This window comes from Haliotis rubra, unplaced genomic scaffold (genome assembly GCF_003918875.1).
Source record: "Haliotis rubra isolate DU_JTF1 unplaced genomic scaffold, ASM391887v1 Scf248, whole genome shotgun sequence".
In the NCBI taxonomy this organism is placed as follows: Eukaryota; Metazoa; Mollusca; class Gastropoda; order Lepetellida; family Haliotidae; genus Haliotis; species Haliotis rubra.
The window spans coordinates 954,129-972,242 of record NW_025766536.1 but is presented as its reverse complement, the minus strand read 5'-3'; the positions used below and the strand labels follow the sequence as shown (position 1 = coordinate 972,242).

Genomic DNA, 18,114 nt, shown 5'->3' with positions numbered 1-18,114 from the left:
AATATCACGCTGAAAGGCTTCCATTTTCAAGGTAAACAGCCAATAGACCCAGTAGAGTCAAGAGCATAGAATGGAGAAGGGACGTTGTCCGACTGAAATCAGAATGATATGGAGGACTGTTTGGGGGCCTTATATTACCCGCCTGAATCTAAAAATAGAAACACCAGATGTTGACATGACTGATGGTCTAAACATAGATTTTGACCTATAAAAGGCCTATTCTAAAAATAGATGTTTATGCCATAAAGGCCTCTATACTACTCTCGATTATTTACGGACCGCCGTCATATATAGCTGGAATATTGCTGAGTGCTGCGTAAAACTGAACTCACTCACTACTCTTAATCATATTTACGTATAGTATCGCTCGTAAGATCACTTCACCTCAACCAACAACTTTAAGACAGTCTTGTCAATGATCTACCCACTAGAAATTGTTGAAAACGATGACATTTTTTAGACATTTCGACATTTTAGTGACACATGCCCAATTCAATCCTTCAACCAAAGTATTTATTCCTACAAGGGACATCATTGCCCTGTTTAAACAACTGATTCACAGAGGACCGGGGACATTAAATCCTTGAAGGCATTTCTAGCTAGGCGTTTCAATAAACACATTTGGTGACTGTTTCTTTGTTCAACATGTTATATTTGGGATGATACTTTCTTAGTAAAGTACAGATTTTAGTACTTTTTTAGGTTGAGTCCCATCCGGGATTCGAACCCACACCCTCAGAGTCAGGCACCAAGTCGCCAGCACACAAAGTCAGCCGCCTAACCCGCTCAGTCACCGCGACTTCCACAAATGGATGTGGGACAACTGGTAGTCTGGACTGCGGACTTTTTTTACCCCTCTAAGAGTATAATTGTCAGGGCTTCCACGGCCGAAAGCTATGATTACACAATGCCATTTAGAAAGTACTAGAATTTGCACTTTACTGAGAAAGTGTAATCCCAAATATAACATATGTTGCATTTCACCACTTTTTAAATGGCATTGAGTAATCATGTTGCTTTGTTGCTTCTTGGAAAACAGAGGGAATCCGTGAAACCTACATGAATCAAGAAGAAGAATAATACGTTTCAACATAGGTTCTAATGTCGTTGTCAAGCAAGTGATGACGACGACATTAGAACCTATGTCGAAACGTCGCCTCCACAGAATAAAAGAAGTTGAATATCCATAATAATTGTCATTATTCTTCATCAACTCAGCTTCTAAAATGCCCATCAAAGAAGACTACATAAATCAATCACGTGTTTTTACTTAAAACAACATAAGATATAGTCGCAAGATTCCCGTGCAGTTTGCTTCCCTTGCAATGGGGTGAGTGAGTTTAGTTTCACGCCGTATTTAGCAGTATTCCAGCAATATCACGGCAGGGGACACCAGAAATGGGCTTCACACATAGTACCCATGTGGGGAATCGAACCTGGGTCTTCGGTGTGACGAGCCAACGCTTTAACCACTAGGCTACCAACCCCAACCCACCACCCCTACCCCTTTTGCAATGGGGGCGATGGGGTAGTCTGGTGATTAAAGCGTTAGCTCGTCACCCGGGTTCGATTCCCCACATGGGTACAATTAATGTATGAAGCCCATTTCTGGTGTTCCCCCGCTGTGATATTGCTGGAGTATTGTTGAGAGCAGATTAAAACTAAGCATTTTCACCCCCTTGTTTTCACCGTGCTGTATAGCAATAGACTTTCACAAGTCTTTAAGGTAGTGATTAATAGTTTAAATGAAAATTTCTTTAAAAACAGATTATTTAACAGACTGGCGTCCTCTAAGTTGTCCGCCTATCTATATTTATCTCTTTGAACAGGGGCGTAGGAACGGTTTTCAGAGCGGGTGTGTGTGTGTGTGTGGGGGTTGGGGTTGCTAATTTATGAAAAGTATTGAAAATCAAAATGAAATTGTAGTTGTGGTAAGGTAGATATGGTTTCGTCTTCAAAAAAGTAGGGGGTGGGGGGGCTTTACCAAGATATAATTACTATACATCCATGGGTTTAGCGTTTAGTATACAGCCTCAAGGCTAGAACAGCAACGGCAGTGGAATTAAATGCGATCGGCCCCGTTTGGATCATATTAGAGTTGATCTTCAGTAACCCATGCTTGTCGTAAGAGGCGACTAACGGGATCGGATGGTCAGGCTCACCTACTTGGTTGACACATGTCATCGTATCCCAAATGCGTACTTTGATGCTCAAAATGTCGATCACTGGATTGTTTGGTTCAGACTCTATATTCTATCATACAAAACGCAGTAGATAATGCTGAACCTGGTAATGTACGGATAACTAACAAGCAAAACAATGCGAGAGTGAGGTAACACTCATTTAAGATTGCCATTGGGTTTGACTATCCCAAATAACGACTGACTGAATGTGTTTTTATGCCGCTCTTACCACTATATTGTAGACATGACGTCAAATCCTCCATTTTCATGTTGTATTATATGTTGCATGGGAGCGGTGTTAATATAAGCAGTAATGCTTGTTCAACAATCCCAATTCATCTTCATGAATAAAAATATGTTTAAATCACATTGTAGACATATCTAGGCGACGGCCACCAGAAATCGGCTGCACAGACTTTCCTCGTGATGACAAAAGAATTATTTAAGAATCTCTATTTTTGGCATGAGAATCGGTAAGGAGAAACCTATAAAAGCACACAAAATGTACGAACCGCATTCCACAAGATGCGAAATCATTTAAGGTGATTGGTGGCGGTGTTATAGTTTTAGGGCGACGTGGGCCAATAAGAGGCCTATTTGCGCCCGACACATTGACTTGACTAACATGAATCACAAGGTATTAAAGAATCATTTAGATTGCATAAAAGAGACGTCAGCATTACAAATATTCAGTTGGATACACGTATAAATATGTAATTAATTATGGGAAAATGGAAAAGATGTAAGCATAACCTCTGCTTCATGTTAGGGATTAAAACCATAAGTGCACATGCACTTCCATTTCTGAAACAAGAACTAATCATTAAAAAAGCAGCTGATCAATATGACAGAACGTTGACATGATTTAAATTCAGAACTAAATCTGTATATGTCATTTGAGAGCATTCCTAAATTACATCGTATTTTTCAGATGCTAAGATATTTAATCTAAAACTGTCCCACGGAGCCATACATGATATTCGGGCGGTGTGTTTCAGGAAGAGTTATCGGTCTTTGTCGGAAGTAAATTGCACGACGGGATATTTCCAAATCAACACACGCACGTGGTCGAAGCATTTCATTTCAACAAGCAACTTGAGCAATTATGGGACGACCAGGTATGTATTTGTCCCTGCTTGTGTAGTTTTGATTCAAGCAACATAACATGATTCCTACGCTGTCGCAATAGTTGCGTGTTATGTTGCACTTGCTACAATAAAGACAAAACTAAGTACCACGTTTCTACAGCTGCAGATGTCTAGATCACGCATGGAGGGTTTAAATAGACTGTGATTGTTTTCCCCTCATGAAATTATGAGACTACTCACAATGTAATATTACAACTTGTTGAGCGGACTATTAGAGCCGATTACTGTTTTTAGTTCAATTCGTAACCAACTTTACGGGTGAAGTTTTGAGTCATCATGGTTGAATAAAATTGTTTGGGGCTTCCAAATTCGCTTTTGGCAAGCCACGAGGCATATCAATTCTCTCTGATATGTAGTATCGTACTTTTACCTATCAAAGTTGTTTCTGAGTGTATATTACTGATTAATTAGTTACCAAGGGTCGAAAATAGCAATATTGTTTTTTATGCTGTATTTACTTGTTTTAATAAAACACACGGCCTTGTACCGCTAAAAACTGCCATCAAGGTATATATTGTCACTGTTTTATAGTACTTATTATAGGGTCTTATAGTACTAATGGCAAATGAACAGGAAGTTTTGTGTTTTTCTTACAGATAAGTAACGAAATACTTGATTGGCTTAGAAGCTGGTGTTTGCCTAGATTGCCATAGGAATGCCTCAGTGTTATGAAACCTTTCATGTACCAAGGCAGGTGTAAGCAATGGAGCAGAAACTTCTCTCACTGAATAAAGCCATGGTTAACAGCTGAAAACAATGGTCAGAATCATGGCACTGTAATGCTCTTCTCTGGAAATCACAGGCATTCTAAAATCGTTCAATATGTTGACTTATGTTTCTGACATTAAAAGATGTTTTTACAAATAGTTTTGTGCAGTTTGAATAAATGTTCTTTTGCAGGATTTTCTCCTCGAGGAGACCGGGGTGGTTTCCGTGGACGGGGAGGGTTCAGAGGGGGACGAGGTGGTGACAGAGGAGGGCGTGGTGGGTTTGGAGACAGAGGAGGACGAGGTGGACGGGGTGGTTTCCGTGGAGGACGCGGCGATTCACGTGGCTTCCGTGGCGGCGGTGGTAGAGGAGGATTTGGCGGTAAGAGATGACAGTTTATTTGTTGCAATTGACATACAAATATGTTTCTTCGGTTTTTTTGTACATTGGAAGATCAGGGTTAGAACTGATCAATAGATCCATTTGAATCACATCATTCTTGACAGATGTATTTAACATATTTGAAGGCTGCCTACCAAAATATTTTCCTTACACCTTAGAGCTTTCTTGTATGTATCGTAATTCGTATCATTACTGAGCTGCTGTGCTGTAATCATGGTGTTGTTTCTCTTTGCAGGTCGAGGAGGCAGAGGTATGGTATAGAAGCAGCGTATTGAAATAGTTTTATATTAACAGTAATGATTGTCTGATCATAATATGTCCAAGTAACATAGTGAAGTCATTAAAATTGTTCACCTTTGGAGTTATCATACTCACAGTTAGGTTTGTGTGGTTGTATAGTGATTTATCTAGACCTTCTCAGAGCAAGCATCGGTAAACATGTCCCAATTTATGTTGATACAATACATAAGATCTATATAAGACGAGTATATGGATGGCAACTTCTTGTTCATTGTATAACACGACATGCCTGGGCTACTTCTTGCCCCTTCTACATAAAATCAATGCGGTATTTTGGTTTGAGATTTGTATTTTACCAATTGTATGACCAGTAGAGGGTGAATAGGCTGTCATGCTTAATTTTATATTATTATTTTTAATGCCTTATAAAATTGCCTTGGAAGTCAGAGAATAGGAACTTGGTGCATAAGTAAGTTTTGACAAGACACCATCTTTTGTCTGCAGTGACAACTTAGTTTGAAATCCTAGAATATTACCTATTGGGTAATATGTAATTTGTATGTAATTTGAAAATATGTAGAATATTTTCTAAAATTCAAAAATCATCAGCTAATCTGGGACGATGATAGCAGCATCCTGACTATCCATTAATTTAATTAAAAAAACAACTTCCTAATGGATGCCAGTAAAATTAATCAGGTTGGAGCTGTCTAGTGGTGCTTGTACCAAATGAATTGTTCATGTTGACTGTAACCATGGTAACACTTCATCTTCTACAGGAGGCCGTGGAGGCATGCGAGGAGGGAGGAAGGTTGTCGTGGAGCCTCACAGACATGAAGGTCAGTGATCTACTTATTCTGCTTGAAAACATTTACCAGTCAGAGATGTCCGACATATCAGGGCTCGATTTAAGAGATGTTAAATCACTTGCACCAGGTGCAACCTTTGATATAAACCTAGTTGCACCAGTCAAATTCCAGTTACACTGTTTTTATTGCAATATGTAACATCAGAAATATGCTATTGAATTATTTAGATATTCTATTCAGAAGTTTACCCACTCAAAAATTGACTTGCACCTGGTGCAAGTTAGACTAATAACTAGGTTGCACTTTGTAATATTGGGTTGCACCAGTGCAAGTAACAAAGCACTAAATCAAGCCCTGCATATTATATGTGAGGTTGCCTATCATCTCCTTTACTGAACGCCGCCATATTGCTGGAATATTGCTGAGGGCGGCCTAAAACTAGACTCACTCACTCACTGAGACAGGAGACGTGGGGTAGCCTAGTGGTTAAAGCATTAGCTCATGCTGAAGACCCGGGTTTGATTCCCCACATTGGTACAATGTGTGAAGCCTATTTGGGGGGTCTCCACAATATTGCTGGAATAGTGCTGAAGCAGTGTAGGACTTACTGACTTGCTGAGACGGATGTGCTTCGCTGGAACCCTAGTTGGTCAACAACAGTGAATTCAGCTCAAGTGGGAATCTGGCAAGTGATAGTGAATCATCCCATAAAGTATCGGTTGCACACAATCCGGTTTCTCAATGACGGATTGCGCAGTTTCGTCAATTCTTCAAAGATTTTGTTGTATGAACCATGTATTCAACAAGTTGTATGGTTTGTTTAAATTCTGTCAAACTTAAGTCTGTTCTGTGATTAGTGACCCATGAAGATCCGGGGTAGAATAGGTCTTCAGCAACCCATGTGCTTGCCATAAAAGGCGACTATGCTTGTCGTAAGAGGCGACTAACGGGATCGGGTGGTCAGTTTAGCTGACTTGGTTGACACATGCCATCGGTTCCCAATTGCGCAGATCGATGCTGATGCTGATCACTGGATTGTCTGGTCCAGACTCGATTATTTACAGACCGCCGCCATATAGCTGGGATATTGCTGAGTGCGGCGTAAAACTAAACTCACTCAATCACTCTGTGATTAGTCAGTCAATCTTTGGTCCAGTATAATCTTTGGTCCTGTAAAATATCACCGTCCAACTTGACCCAACCTCATGTTTAATAAACATACACTGGTATAAAGAAAACACGATTCCAGGTTAGGCCTAAAAAAATGTTGTGGTTCCGATTACCCGATCAACCCTTGAATTCTGGTGCCCAACCTAATTTTTTCAGCTGACTGAATAGAATAAGTTTTCAGATACCATTGTTTTCTCCCGGCACCGACAGATATTGGTCATTCTGATAGAGAAAGTCAACATGATGGCTAGAAAAGAAAAATTCCTACCTACCTTCCCTAAAATATAAAGAACAAATAAACTTCTTCTTTTTTTTGGTACTCTTTTAACTATTACGAAAAAGTGATAATATTGTTTCAGGTATTTCACATTGGTGTATAGTCTCATTGGTCACCCAAGATAGCACACCTGGCAACTAATTGCATAATGTCCCTCATTCTTTAAGAAAAAAGTAATTTAGTTAGCCAATAATGAGCAATCAATCAATGTATTGGCGGTTAATCCTTTGAAAGAAGGACGTTGTTTTTACACAGACACGACACGGTGTATTCAGTTTAGATTAGTAAATCTACATACATAAACACTACCTTTTGACAAATCCGCTTTGCAAGATAAAAGTAATAAATCAATCAGCGTGTTATCGGTTAATCCTTTGATCGATGTTTATAATCTTGAGTATTTACTCCAGACACAAAAAATGCCAAATGGGATCCTTTGTCAGGTAATCTAAGTGATGTTGCCTCTAATTATACCTGTTATCAGAGGCCCAGATAAGCTGCATATCCGGGTAAAATTCGCATAGAAAATTTCCAATTACGCATTGAAAATTAATTGTTGGCGTACTAATTACGCATTTAAAATGTCAGATACGCAAAATATTTAAAACAAATGCGTACGGAATATATTTATAAAAATCGCTTGCTAAATGAAAAAGACATTGAGTGCTATGCAAGTTGTACTGTTAGTATAGGATGAGTGATTTTTTATGAAATCATTTCCATTATATTTAAGTTGGTTTTGCTTCGGTATAACATAAGGCAGAACATACCTGCTTAGTAAACTTACTCAATGACATAATACTTAGGTGAGTAAAATGACTGAAATATGTGAAATATGCACATATTTGAAAGCAGTGGGTAACGGAAAGTGAAATACCCACTCAAAATTCACAATGCCCACTCCAAAAAAATACAGTGGGTACAGTAACCACGTGAGCTAAATCTTTTCTGGAGCTCTGTGTTATAATTTCATTAACTGACCATCGAGTGAATAATGACAAATAAGAAGTGTGTAGGTTTATACCACCTAACACGGGTTACAACAACGGACTATTAATTGCTGTATTGCATGCAATTTTAATTGCGTGTGAAAACTTATGGGCCGACACTGTTTGGAGAATATGAACAGAACTTCATTGTTGCATAAGAAATACATATGAGCATTTGCTGTGTGCTAAAACAGTATGTACCTATTTACCTAAGTAAATTTTCAGATTCTTCTAGCAATGGCAAAGTAGGGTTGTTTGGTTTATGGATTCAAATAAATCAAATGTCAATTTTTAATATCATGCGTAATAGACGTCATATTTTTACATGACATGATTAAATATGGAGGTAAAAAAACACAGAAATGGGATCAATTTGGATCAGTCATTATACCATCCAGGCATTAGAAAACCTGAAAAAGCCCACACTGCTTTGATACTTAATTACAATCAGGCAAGAACTACCGGGGATATTTCCAAATAACTGCATCTGATGGGCATCCACCCTTCTTAATGTCACACTGTTTAGGTTGAAGAAATTAACCGTAACCGTGATGAGCGAGGCTGATCATCGTTTTCACTATCACTAGCGTCTGGCTCGAACAAATGAGGCCTAGCAACACCAAGCGATTTTGACAGAATCGTCTATGAAAACAAGTTGTAACTCGGAAACTAGGCAAAGCAGGAGACAAAATTAAATGACAGTATATTGTGAGAACATATAGCTTTCATTTTTCACAACAGTTGTCACGATTTCAGGTTTATGCAAACTTGTAAACAAGATAATTTACACCCTGAAATGTACATGAATTCTGCATCAGCCCTCCTATCTATTCCTCATATGACATCACAGAGACGCGCCACTCTGATTGGTTGAAATTTTGTTCGCGGGTGAGAATTGTGCACTGTGCCAATTAGTGATTTATGTATTTGTACCCCCCTAGAGTATATGTGATCTTTAAAGAGGTGTAATCGAAACCACAACAATTTTTTTTATTTGGCCTTAGAAATAATGTCATTGCAATATGTGCAGATGTTATACTTTTGTCAAGAATAATCATTATACTGTACAAAGTATAATGTAATGTTGTACAGCTGAAGTTGGGTGTCAGTATTAGTGCACATTTTTTGGCTTGTCACTATTGTTGGTTTGCTATGAATAGAATTGGTTAAAATCTCATAATTGATGATTGGTCCATTACAACCGCTCAATCATCAAAAATAATTGGTTAGCATCATTTGTCAAATGTTCCTGTTATCTTTGTGAATGCACAATAAAATAAAGAAAAAACATGTTCTTTGAGGTTGGTTTTTTCAAATTGTACAAAATGCATTTGCAAATGTCACATCTATAAAGGAGGACTAGTATGTTAGGAACATAATTTTCCTGAGTTTTTTTAGATAAATTCAATCATGACTTGGAACGTAGTGCTTATGAAATGTAAATTTAATGACAACCTGGTGAAAAATATTGTTAATGCAAACAAGTGTTCCGAAATTGTTTGTGTTCGATTATGAGAAAACATGTTCAATTGCTTGGTCGTCTAGTCAGTGCGACCAATCTTTGATTATTTCAATTAATCGAACCTCCACTGGCTATGAACATAAGTCAACATGTTTATTGAATATCTATGTAGGTGTCTTTATCGCAAGAGGAAAGGAGGATGCTTTGGTGACACTCAACCTCACACCTGGTGAGACTGTGTACGGGGAGAAGAAGATCAGTGTTGAGGTATGTAGCACATCATAGCCTTCTTGCATGTTCAAAACTTCTCCATTGACGTAGAGCTACAATCTGAAAGGTGTTCTTCTCAACGATGCAGTTATTCTGCATTCACTCGCACAAATTCAAAGAAGGGATGCAAAAACAATATTCATTGTACCAAAATCTTGAACAATAAAGGTCCTCCGATTAAAGTAATCTAAATCCTACAGTATGAAAAAAAATACTGACACTGGCTAATAATCCAACTAAAATACTTTTAAAATGTCAGTTGAAAACACTAGACAAACCTTAGTATAAATTGCACAGACCTCATGCATGGAGTACTGTTACCTCCATGTGTGATATACAACATCATGACATTTCTAAGAATAAACAAGCTACACTACTGCTTGACTCGTATGAGATGAGTCAGCGTAGTACACACGTTTGTGACAAGTAGGCGGGGCGGAGAATGTAAACGAATACACTTGGTTGCTACAGGTAGATTGGCGATTAAGCACGTGCAATACATGCTGACCGTGGCGTGAACTCAACACCGCTTCTGTTTAACACGTGTCCCGTAGAGCAATTTAGTTCAGCAAGACACCATCTCAACACGAGTCAATTTCTTAATGTTTGCAGATTTTAATTAATTTAACATGTCCAAGTTAGGGAAGCATGGGCAAATTGTACACATACTTAGTATGATATAACAATCAAAACACGATTTGCACGAGGAAATTTAACTTTTCAAGTTTTAGACGACAACCTGTTTCCCTCATTTTTCATATGGGATGTTCTGGAGGGCGTTCCCGTATGTGCAAATTGGGGTCATTTGTCAGGTTGTGGCTCATCTAATAGTAGTACATCAGTATTTATCTTTACAATGGGGCACCTTAACAGGTGCCAGTTATCTAAGTTGCAGTATATCTGTGTGCAGAGTTGCATCCCTTGAGCAAGCCAGGTTTTGGTTTGCCATGTTTGTTTCTTGGTGCATTAGTTTGGGCTTTGTATAACTGAAATACTGTTCCAGGTAGTGTTAAACCATACTCCATCTGTAGCCACCAGTTGTGATTGTATGTTTTCCAATATTCTCTGACCGCCTCCGTGGTGTAGTGGTTAGAGCGTCCGCCCGGGAGAGCAGAAGGTCGCGGGTTCGATCCCCGACCGCGTCATACCATAAGACATTAAAATATGGTACTTGTTGGTCCCTGCCTGGCGCTCGGCATTAATGGGTACAACAAGGACTGGTCGGCTCGGAGTCAGTATAATGTGTCTGAGTGGGATATTCATGCTTCACTGCGGCATGGTAGCTCAGTGGGCTAGCACTATAAAACCAGCTTCAGTCTGGGCTAGTACAAGCAACCGTACATACACATACACACGCATGCACGTCGTCGTATGAGCGAAATATTCTCAAGCACGACGTTAAACCCAATTTCACCTCACCTCACCTCCAATATTCTCTTGTTTTTGTTTGTGACAGGAAGGGGAGACGAAGATTGAGTACAGAGCCTGGAATCCCTTCAGGTCGAAGTTGGCTGCAGCCATCTTGGGTGGTGTGGAGAAAATTCATATGAAACCTGGGGCCAAAGTTTTGTATCTTGGTGCAGCTTCAGGAACGACAGTCAGCCATGTGTCCGACATTGTGGGACCTGTGAGTTTTGGCAGTTTATATTTAGTGGATTTTTAGTTGGACAAGGGAGGCAACATTCTGAAACCTTGCGTAACAACAATGGTGTTGGTTGGATTTATGGTGGGACAAGGGAGGCTACTCTGCTAGACATTGTAGTACCTGGAAGTAAACAGTTGCTTTGAGTGGACGTATTGTAGGATAAGGGAAGTCTGTATTCATAGACCTGAAAGTATTGACAGTAATATTAAGTGGATTTTTTTAAGCTCCCTACAGCAGTAAGCCTTTGTGCTAAGCTTACTGTACTGCCACTGCCACCAGTCTTAGCCCCTTTGTGCTCGTAATCCTACAATCATGCATGGAATTTGGGTTTCACAAAGTACAACTGTATTGTTCTCTGTTTCAGGAGGGTTTAGTGTATGCTGTAGAATTCTCACATCGAAGTGGCCGCGACCTCATCAATGTCGCCAAGAAGAGGCCTAATATCATCCCAATCATAGAGGATGCACGTCATCCCCATAAGTACAGGATGCTTGTTGGTGAGTGTTAATACTTAAAGCAGGTGCCCCCTGAAAAACATTGTGCTGCAGTCATCCCCATAAGTACAGGATGCAGGCTGGTTAGTGGTAGTACTTACAGCAGGTGCCCCCATGAAGGAGCATGAGTTGCTGTCCTCCCCAAAAGTACAGGATGCTTGTTGGTGAGTGTTAATACTTAAAGCAGGTGCCCACTGATAGATCTTGTGCTGCAGTCATCCCCATAAGTACAGGATGCAGGCTGGTTAGTGGTAGTACTTACAGCAGGTGCCCCCATGAAGGAGCATGAGTTGCTGTCCTCCCCATAAGTACAGGATGCTTGTTGGTGAGTGTTAATACTTAAAGCAGGTGCCCACTGATAGATCTTGTGCTGCAGTCCTCCCCATAAGTACAGGATGCTTGTTGGTGAGTGTTAATACTTAAAGCAGGTGCCCACTGATAGATCTTGTGCTGCAGTCCTCCCATAAGTACAGGATGCTTGTTGGTGAGTGTTAATACTTAAAGCAGGTGCCCACTGATAGATCTTGTGCTGCAGTCCTCCCCATAAGTACAGGATACAGGATGCTTGTTGGTGAGTGTTAATACTTAAAGCAGGTGCCCACTGATAGATCTTGTGCTGCAGTCCTCCCTATAAGTACAGGATGCTTGTTGGTGAGTGTTAATACTTAAAGCAGGTGCCCACTGATAGATCTTGTGCTGCAGTCCTCCCCATAAGTACAGGATGCTTGTTGGTGAGTGTTAATACTTAAAGCAGGTGCCCACTGATAGATCTTGTGCTGCAGTCATCCCCATAAGTACAGGATGCAGGCTGGTTAGTGGTAGTACTTACAGCAGGTGCCCCCATGAAGGAGCATGAGTTGCTGTCCTCCCCATAAGTACAGGATGCTTGTTGGTGAGTGTTAATACTTAAAGCAGGTGCCCACTGATAGATCTTGTGCTGCAGTCCTCCCCATAAGTACAGGATGCTTGTTGGTGAGTGTTAATACTTAAAGCAGGTGCCCACTGATAGATCTTGTGCTGCAGTCCTCCCCATAAGTACAGGATGCAGGCTGGTTAGTGGTAGTACTTACAGCAGGTGCCTCCATGAAGGAGCACGAGTTGCTGTCCTCCCACGCCAAATCTTGATGTACAGAGTTGTATCCCTTTGACAAGCCATGATGTCATGATTGTGGGTTATCTTTGGGTGTTATCAAAGTGGCAGTGATGTTTGTAAACATCTAAGAAAGCAGAATGTTGGGGATACGATTCCTGACTGCATCATACTAAAGATGTTAAGAAATGGCACTCGTTACCCTGCTTGACACTCGGTACTAAGATATTAAAACAAGGACTGGTGAGCAGAGTTGGTGTACTGTGTAGCCATGTTAACCTGTAGTATGGCGTCTGTGTGAGAGTTGTAGTCCTTACTGGTAGAGTTACTAGGAGACCTAGGAAGATCCGTGTTAGAATTGGTCTTCAGCAACCAATGCTTGTAAGAGGCGACGAACAGATCGGGTGTTTAGGCTGGCTTACTTGGTTGACACATGTCATTGTATCCCAATAGCGTAGATCACTGCTGGTAATGTCAATCACTGGATTGTGTGGTCCAGACTTGAATATTTACAGACAACCCTCGTATAGCTGGAAAGTTGCTGTGTGCAGCGTTCAACAACAAACCAACAATACCGTGGCAATACCTTGTCTTTGGCTGTATGAAGCAAAAAAAAAAAAGAATATTAGCTCCGCATATGTTAGTCTACTATCTAGGGCTGCGCAATATAACCGGTTCAGACATGAAAACAATACGTATTGCGATACGCTGATCGAAAACCGGTATTTTCACTTCCATTCGGATAACTTTGTAACACTCGGAAATCTTCGGATATCTCCTTGTTTCATTTGTGCCAAATATTATTCATATTTTTATTTTATCATGATTAAAAGTTGTTATTAAAGCTTAATCGGCGTAGTGATTTTGTTGTGTTTTTGCTCTATTAATCAAGAATTAACTCGATTATAAGTAGTTTTTTGTTTAAAAATACTTCATGCAATATATTGCAATACATATCGCAATACATGCTTTCGCATTGCAATATATCGCAAAATGAAAATTCTCTGCAATACCCACCCCTACTACTATCACTAAGAAAAACAGCATTACTGCATACAAGCACATACACGTGAATGCACATCATAATATGGAGGAGTAATGCTTCGTGCAACATTCATCTCGGAGGCCTGCATCACTCAAGACCACATCAATGGCTGACATCATATATAACTGCCATACCATTCAACTTCCACTTTTCATAAGTCGAGTTGTAAGGGCTCTGGGTTACAGATATCATGACAACTTGTAAGAACGAGGCCTCTCTTTTAGGTATGGTGGACACAATCTTCGCAGATGTTGCCCAGCCAGATCAAGCCAGAATTGTCGCCATCAACGCTCACATGTTCCTGAAGAATGGTGGGCACGTAGTTATCAGCGTGAAGGTGAGACCTTTTGTTTAAACCATGCACTGTCGAACATATCTAGAGATTATTATACCCCCGCTACGAAGTAACGGGGGTATATAGCGTTCATTCCGTCCGTCCCAAAAACTTTGTCCAAAGCATATCTCTTAAAGTTTACATGCTACGTTCACCAAACTTCACACACATGTTAATCATTACCCATTGATGTGCCTTTTGCCATTTTAATTTTTTTTCATAATTTTGTTTTATTGCTGTTTCCATGGGATATGCCATGTGCTAAAAAATAGCAATCTTCATCTACGTCCACTTCATTGTGTGCAACATGAGACAGTCAAGTTCAATTGTATGTCAGGTTTCCACGGAAAACACAAAAAAATAATGTTTCCATAAATTATTACTGTAATCAGTACATGGCAAAACTATTATCTAACAAGTATATAAAGTTTAGTAGAGTCAAGGAGAAAGTCTTGTGAGCTGCTGATTCTTGTCACATTATATATATCAATATCAGTCATTTCCATGTCCCAAAGTGGGAAGCGGGGATATGTGAGCTGTGCTCACTTCTACACTTGTTACACAAGCAAGTGTGTCATATAACATACATGGAGCGAGTGTGAAAGTTTGTATTGCGAGAGCGAGGGCAATACACAATTTTGCAAGAGTTTCGTGTAAGTCGTGTGGCACACTTGCGAGCATAATAATTTCTTTATTATCCATTTTATTCATGTACGTTTGTGAAGTAAAGCACAGTAAGTAAGTGTGAATGCCCTGTTCAGTGACGTCAAGTTCAATTGTTTATTAAGGTCACAGACGATGAAATATAGAAACAATGGTCGCTAGGCAAAAGTGATATGTGCACATGTGATATATTTGACGCCGATTGTGTTTCACCATGTGGATAATAAGTAGTGTTATTACCTGTGTTGTGGGTTGTTATTGTTTATAAGGGGTGGTGGGGTAGCCTTGCGATGCACTCATCACGTCAAAGACCCGGGGATTGATTCCCCATGTGGGTGCAATGTGTGATTGCCATTTCTGGTGTCCCCGCCATGAAATTGCTGGAATATTAGTAAAAGTGACATAAAACTAAACTCACTCACTCACTATTACTGTTTATATAACAAACACTGGGTTAGAGTAAATCCCAATGAACTTATGCTGCTTGTGAGATCAGGAATTGATCCCTGAGATGAACATGGTTTCACAACAAAAGTTCTAGAGCTAATGATCATAGGCTGCTAGTATTAAAGGTTAGGTAAGAGCACAGAATGGTTGAGTATAGGCTGCTACTGCTAGCACAAATTAGGGGATCTGTATGAAAGAAGTGTTACGTCATCTACATCCACACCAATGAGCATGTGTTATCATTACATCACATGATGACGTCATGTGCAAGGTACCTCACTTCTGTAACTACGTGAGACCGCCTCCGTGGTGTAGTGGTTAGAGCGGAAGGTCGCGGGTTCGATCCCCGACCGCATCATACCAAACGACGTTAAAATATGGTACTTGTTGGTCCCTGCCTGGCACTCGGCATTAATGGGTACAACAAGGACTGGTCGGCTCGGAGTCAGTATACTGTGTCTGAGTGGGGTATTCATGCTTCACTGCAGCGTGGTATCTCAGTGGGCTAGCACTATAAAACCAGCTTAAGTCTGGGCTAGTACAAAAGCAGCCGCACATACACATACACACGCATGCACATCGTCATATGAGCGAAATATTCTCAGCACGACGTTAAACCCAATTTCACCTCCCCAGTAACTCCGTGATTAAAGGAAGGAACCAAGCATGTTTCCTGTGTTTATTGAAATGAGAAGTCAAGTACAGAACAACAATCGTGCTTATGACATCAGCCACAGGTTTGCCATTCATAAAATTGATTATTTACACTAAATATCCAAATATATTTGAAATTGTAATCTTGTTACATTTCCATGACAACAGACTATTACTCACTCAGTCCAATGCACTTCATGTTTCAGGCAAACTGCATCGACTCGACAGCCGAACCCGAGGCCGTGTTCGCAGGGGAGGTTAACAAACTGAAGACTGAGAAGATAAAGCCCCAGGAACAGTTGACGTTGGAACCATACGAGCGTGACCATGCTGTGGTTGTAGGCTGTTATAGGTCAGTGATACTGTTCAGCATGGGGGAGCCTAGTGGTTAAAGCGTTTGTTCGCCACACCGAAAACCTGGGTTCGATTCCCCTCTTGGATACAATGTGTGAAGTCCATTTCTGGTGTCCCCTGCCATGATATTGCTAAAAGCTGTAAACGTCTGAGGCTTGCTTTACTTTTTATTTCTCCCACATAACACAATTACTTTTCAAAACGATATGATGCCTAAATCACTCACTAATTATTATGCTATATTAATCATCAACCATTTTCAGTGCTGTAGGAATTATTATTGAATGAAATATCCTCTTCTGTCAGCACTTTGTAAGTTGTTGTCAAAATTTGTCAAAGAGTTGTTCTGATGTTTTATAACTAATTTTATGTTTGTTTCTTGCAGAGCACCAAAGAAGTAAACAATACACCTGGCAAAGTCGGGATGTAGTGTGATGAGGACATTTGACATCTCCAAGCTGAGGATGAAGAAACTGTTCAAACCTTCATCATTACAATGAAATGAGTATAGATTCTGATGAAGATTGCCGACATGCCAAGTGTAGGGGCGTGTCATTCTTCAAGCCATGTGTACGGGCGTGTCATTCTTCAAGCCATGTGTAGGGGCGTGTCATTCTTCAAGCCTTGTGTAGGGGCGTGTCATTTTTCAAGCCTTGTGTAGGGGCGTGTCATTTTTCAAGCCTTGTGTAGGGGCGTGTCATTCTTCAAGCCATGAGTTTCAAGCCGTGATATTATTGGAATATTGCTAAAAGCGGCGTGAAACCCAACTCACTCAAGTCATGTGCTTGAGTATGCCATTCTTCAAGCCATGTGTAGGGGAGTGTCATTCTTCAAGCCATGTGTAGGGGAGTGTCATTCTTCAAGCCATGTGTCGGGGCATGTCATTCTTCAAGCCATGTGTCGGGGCATGTCATTCTTCAAGCCTTGTGTAGGGGCGTGTCATTCTTCAAGCCATGAGTTTCAAGCCGTGATATTATTGGAATATTGCTAAAAGCGGCGTGAAACCCAACTCACTCAAGTCATGTGCTTGAGTATGCCATTCTTCAAGCCATGTGTAGGGGAGTGTCATTCTTCAAGCCATGTGTAGGGGAGTGTCATTCTTCAAGCCATGTGTCGGGGCATGTCATTCTTCAAGCCATTACTTGTCTGTCATTTCTTGATTTTAATGCATCATCATCATGAACTGTGCTGAGGGGGTTTGACTTAATCATGTGTATTAAAGAGCTACAGGGATTTATCTAGATCTACTTGGGTGTCCATAGTTGGCCCCAAATCAGCAGCAAATATTCGCTCTAATTTCCTAAATGGGTGACACCCATTTCCAGGGGTCGATTTAGGATATGTTAACCTACTTGCACCAGGTGCAACCTAAGATAAAAACCTAGTTGCACCAGCCAAATTACAGTTGCACTGCTTTTGTTGCAATATGTAATGTAAGAAATATGCTATTGAATTTAGATGTTTTATTCAGAGTTTACCCAGTCAAAAAATGAGTTGGACCTGGTGCAAGTTCATCTAATAACTAGGTTGCACTTAGTGATATTGGGTTGCAACAGGGCAAGTATCGAAACACTAAATCGAGCCTTTATTTCCCTATTGTTCAGGGCCATATTGCTGTAATGTGCCTAACAGCAGAATACAACTAAACTAACTCACCCATTTCCTAGTTGGAATATATCATGATTAATGTTACGGCTTTCTCAAATATTACTTCTATTTCCCTGATGACA

The 18,114-nt window shown here is 40.3% G+C and overlaps 1 protein-coding gene across 2 annotated transcripts; it reads left to right on the top strand.

Moving 5' to 3' along the window:
* Positions 1-3,200: 3,200 nt before the first annotated feature.
* Positions 3,201-17,701, top strand: LOC124279218 (rRNA 2'-O-methyltransferase fibrillarin-like). Of its 2 annotated transcripts, XR_006899327.1 has the most exons (11): positions 3,201-3,301; positions 4,232-4,420; positions 4,677-4,691; positions 5,461-5,520; positions 9,561-9,655; positions 11,115-11,285; positions 11,668-11,800; positions 14,157-14,269; positions 16,237-16,382; positions 16,770-16,981; positions 17,101-17,701. XR_006899327.1 is itself a non-coding variant. In XM_046715029.1 (10 exons), the coding sequence occupies exons 1-10, from the start codon at positions 3,289-3,291 to the stop codon at positions 16,783-16,785; spliced, it is 951 nt and encodes a 316-aa protein (XP_046570985.1). In that variant the 5' UTR covers positions 3,201-3,288; the 3' UTR covers positions 16,786-17,701. The 2 variants fall into 2 exon arrangements, 1 of the variants encoding a protein (XP_046570985.1); XM_046715029.1 differs by having other exon boundaries at positions 16,770-17,701.
* Positions 17,702-18,114: the final 413 nt, after the last annotated feature.

Coding starts and splice junctions, on each gene's coding strand:
- LOC124279218 (XM_046715029.1), top strand. Junction 5,521..9,560: donor GGAGCCTCACAGACATGAAG/GTCAGTGATCTA, acceptor ATATCTATGTAG/GTGTCTTTATCGCAAGAGGA. Junction 11,801..14,156: donor TAAGTACAGGATGCTTGTTG/GTGAGTGTTAAT, acceptor CCTCTCTTTTAG/GTATGGTGGACACAATCTTC.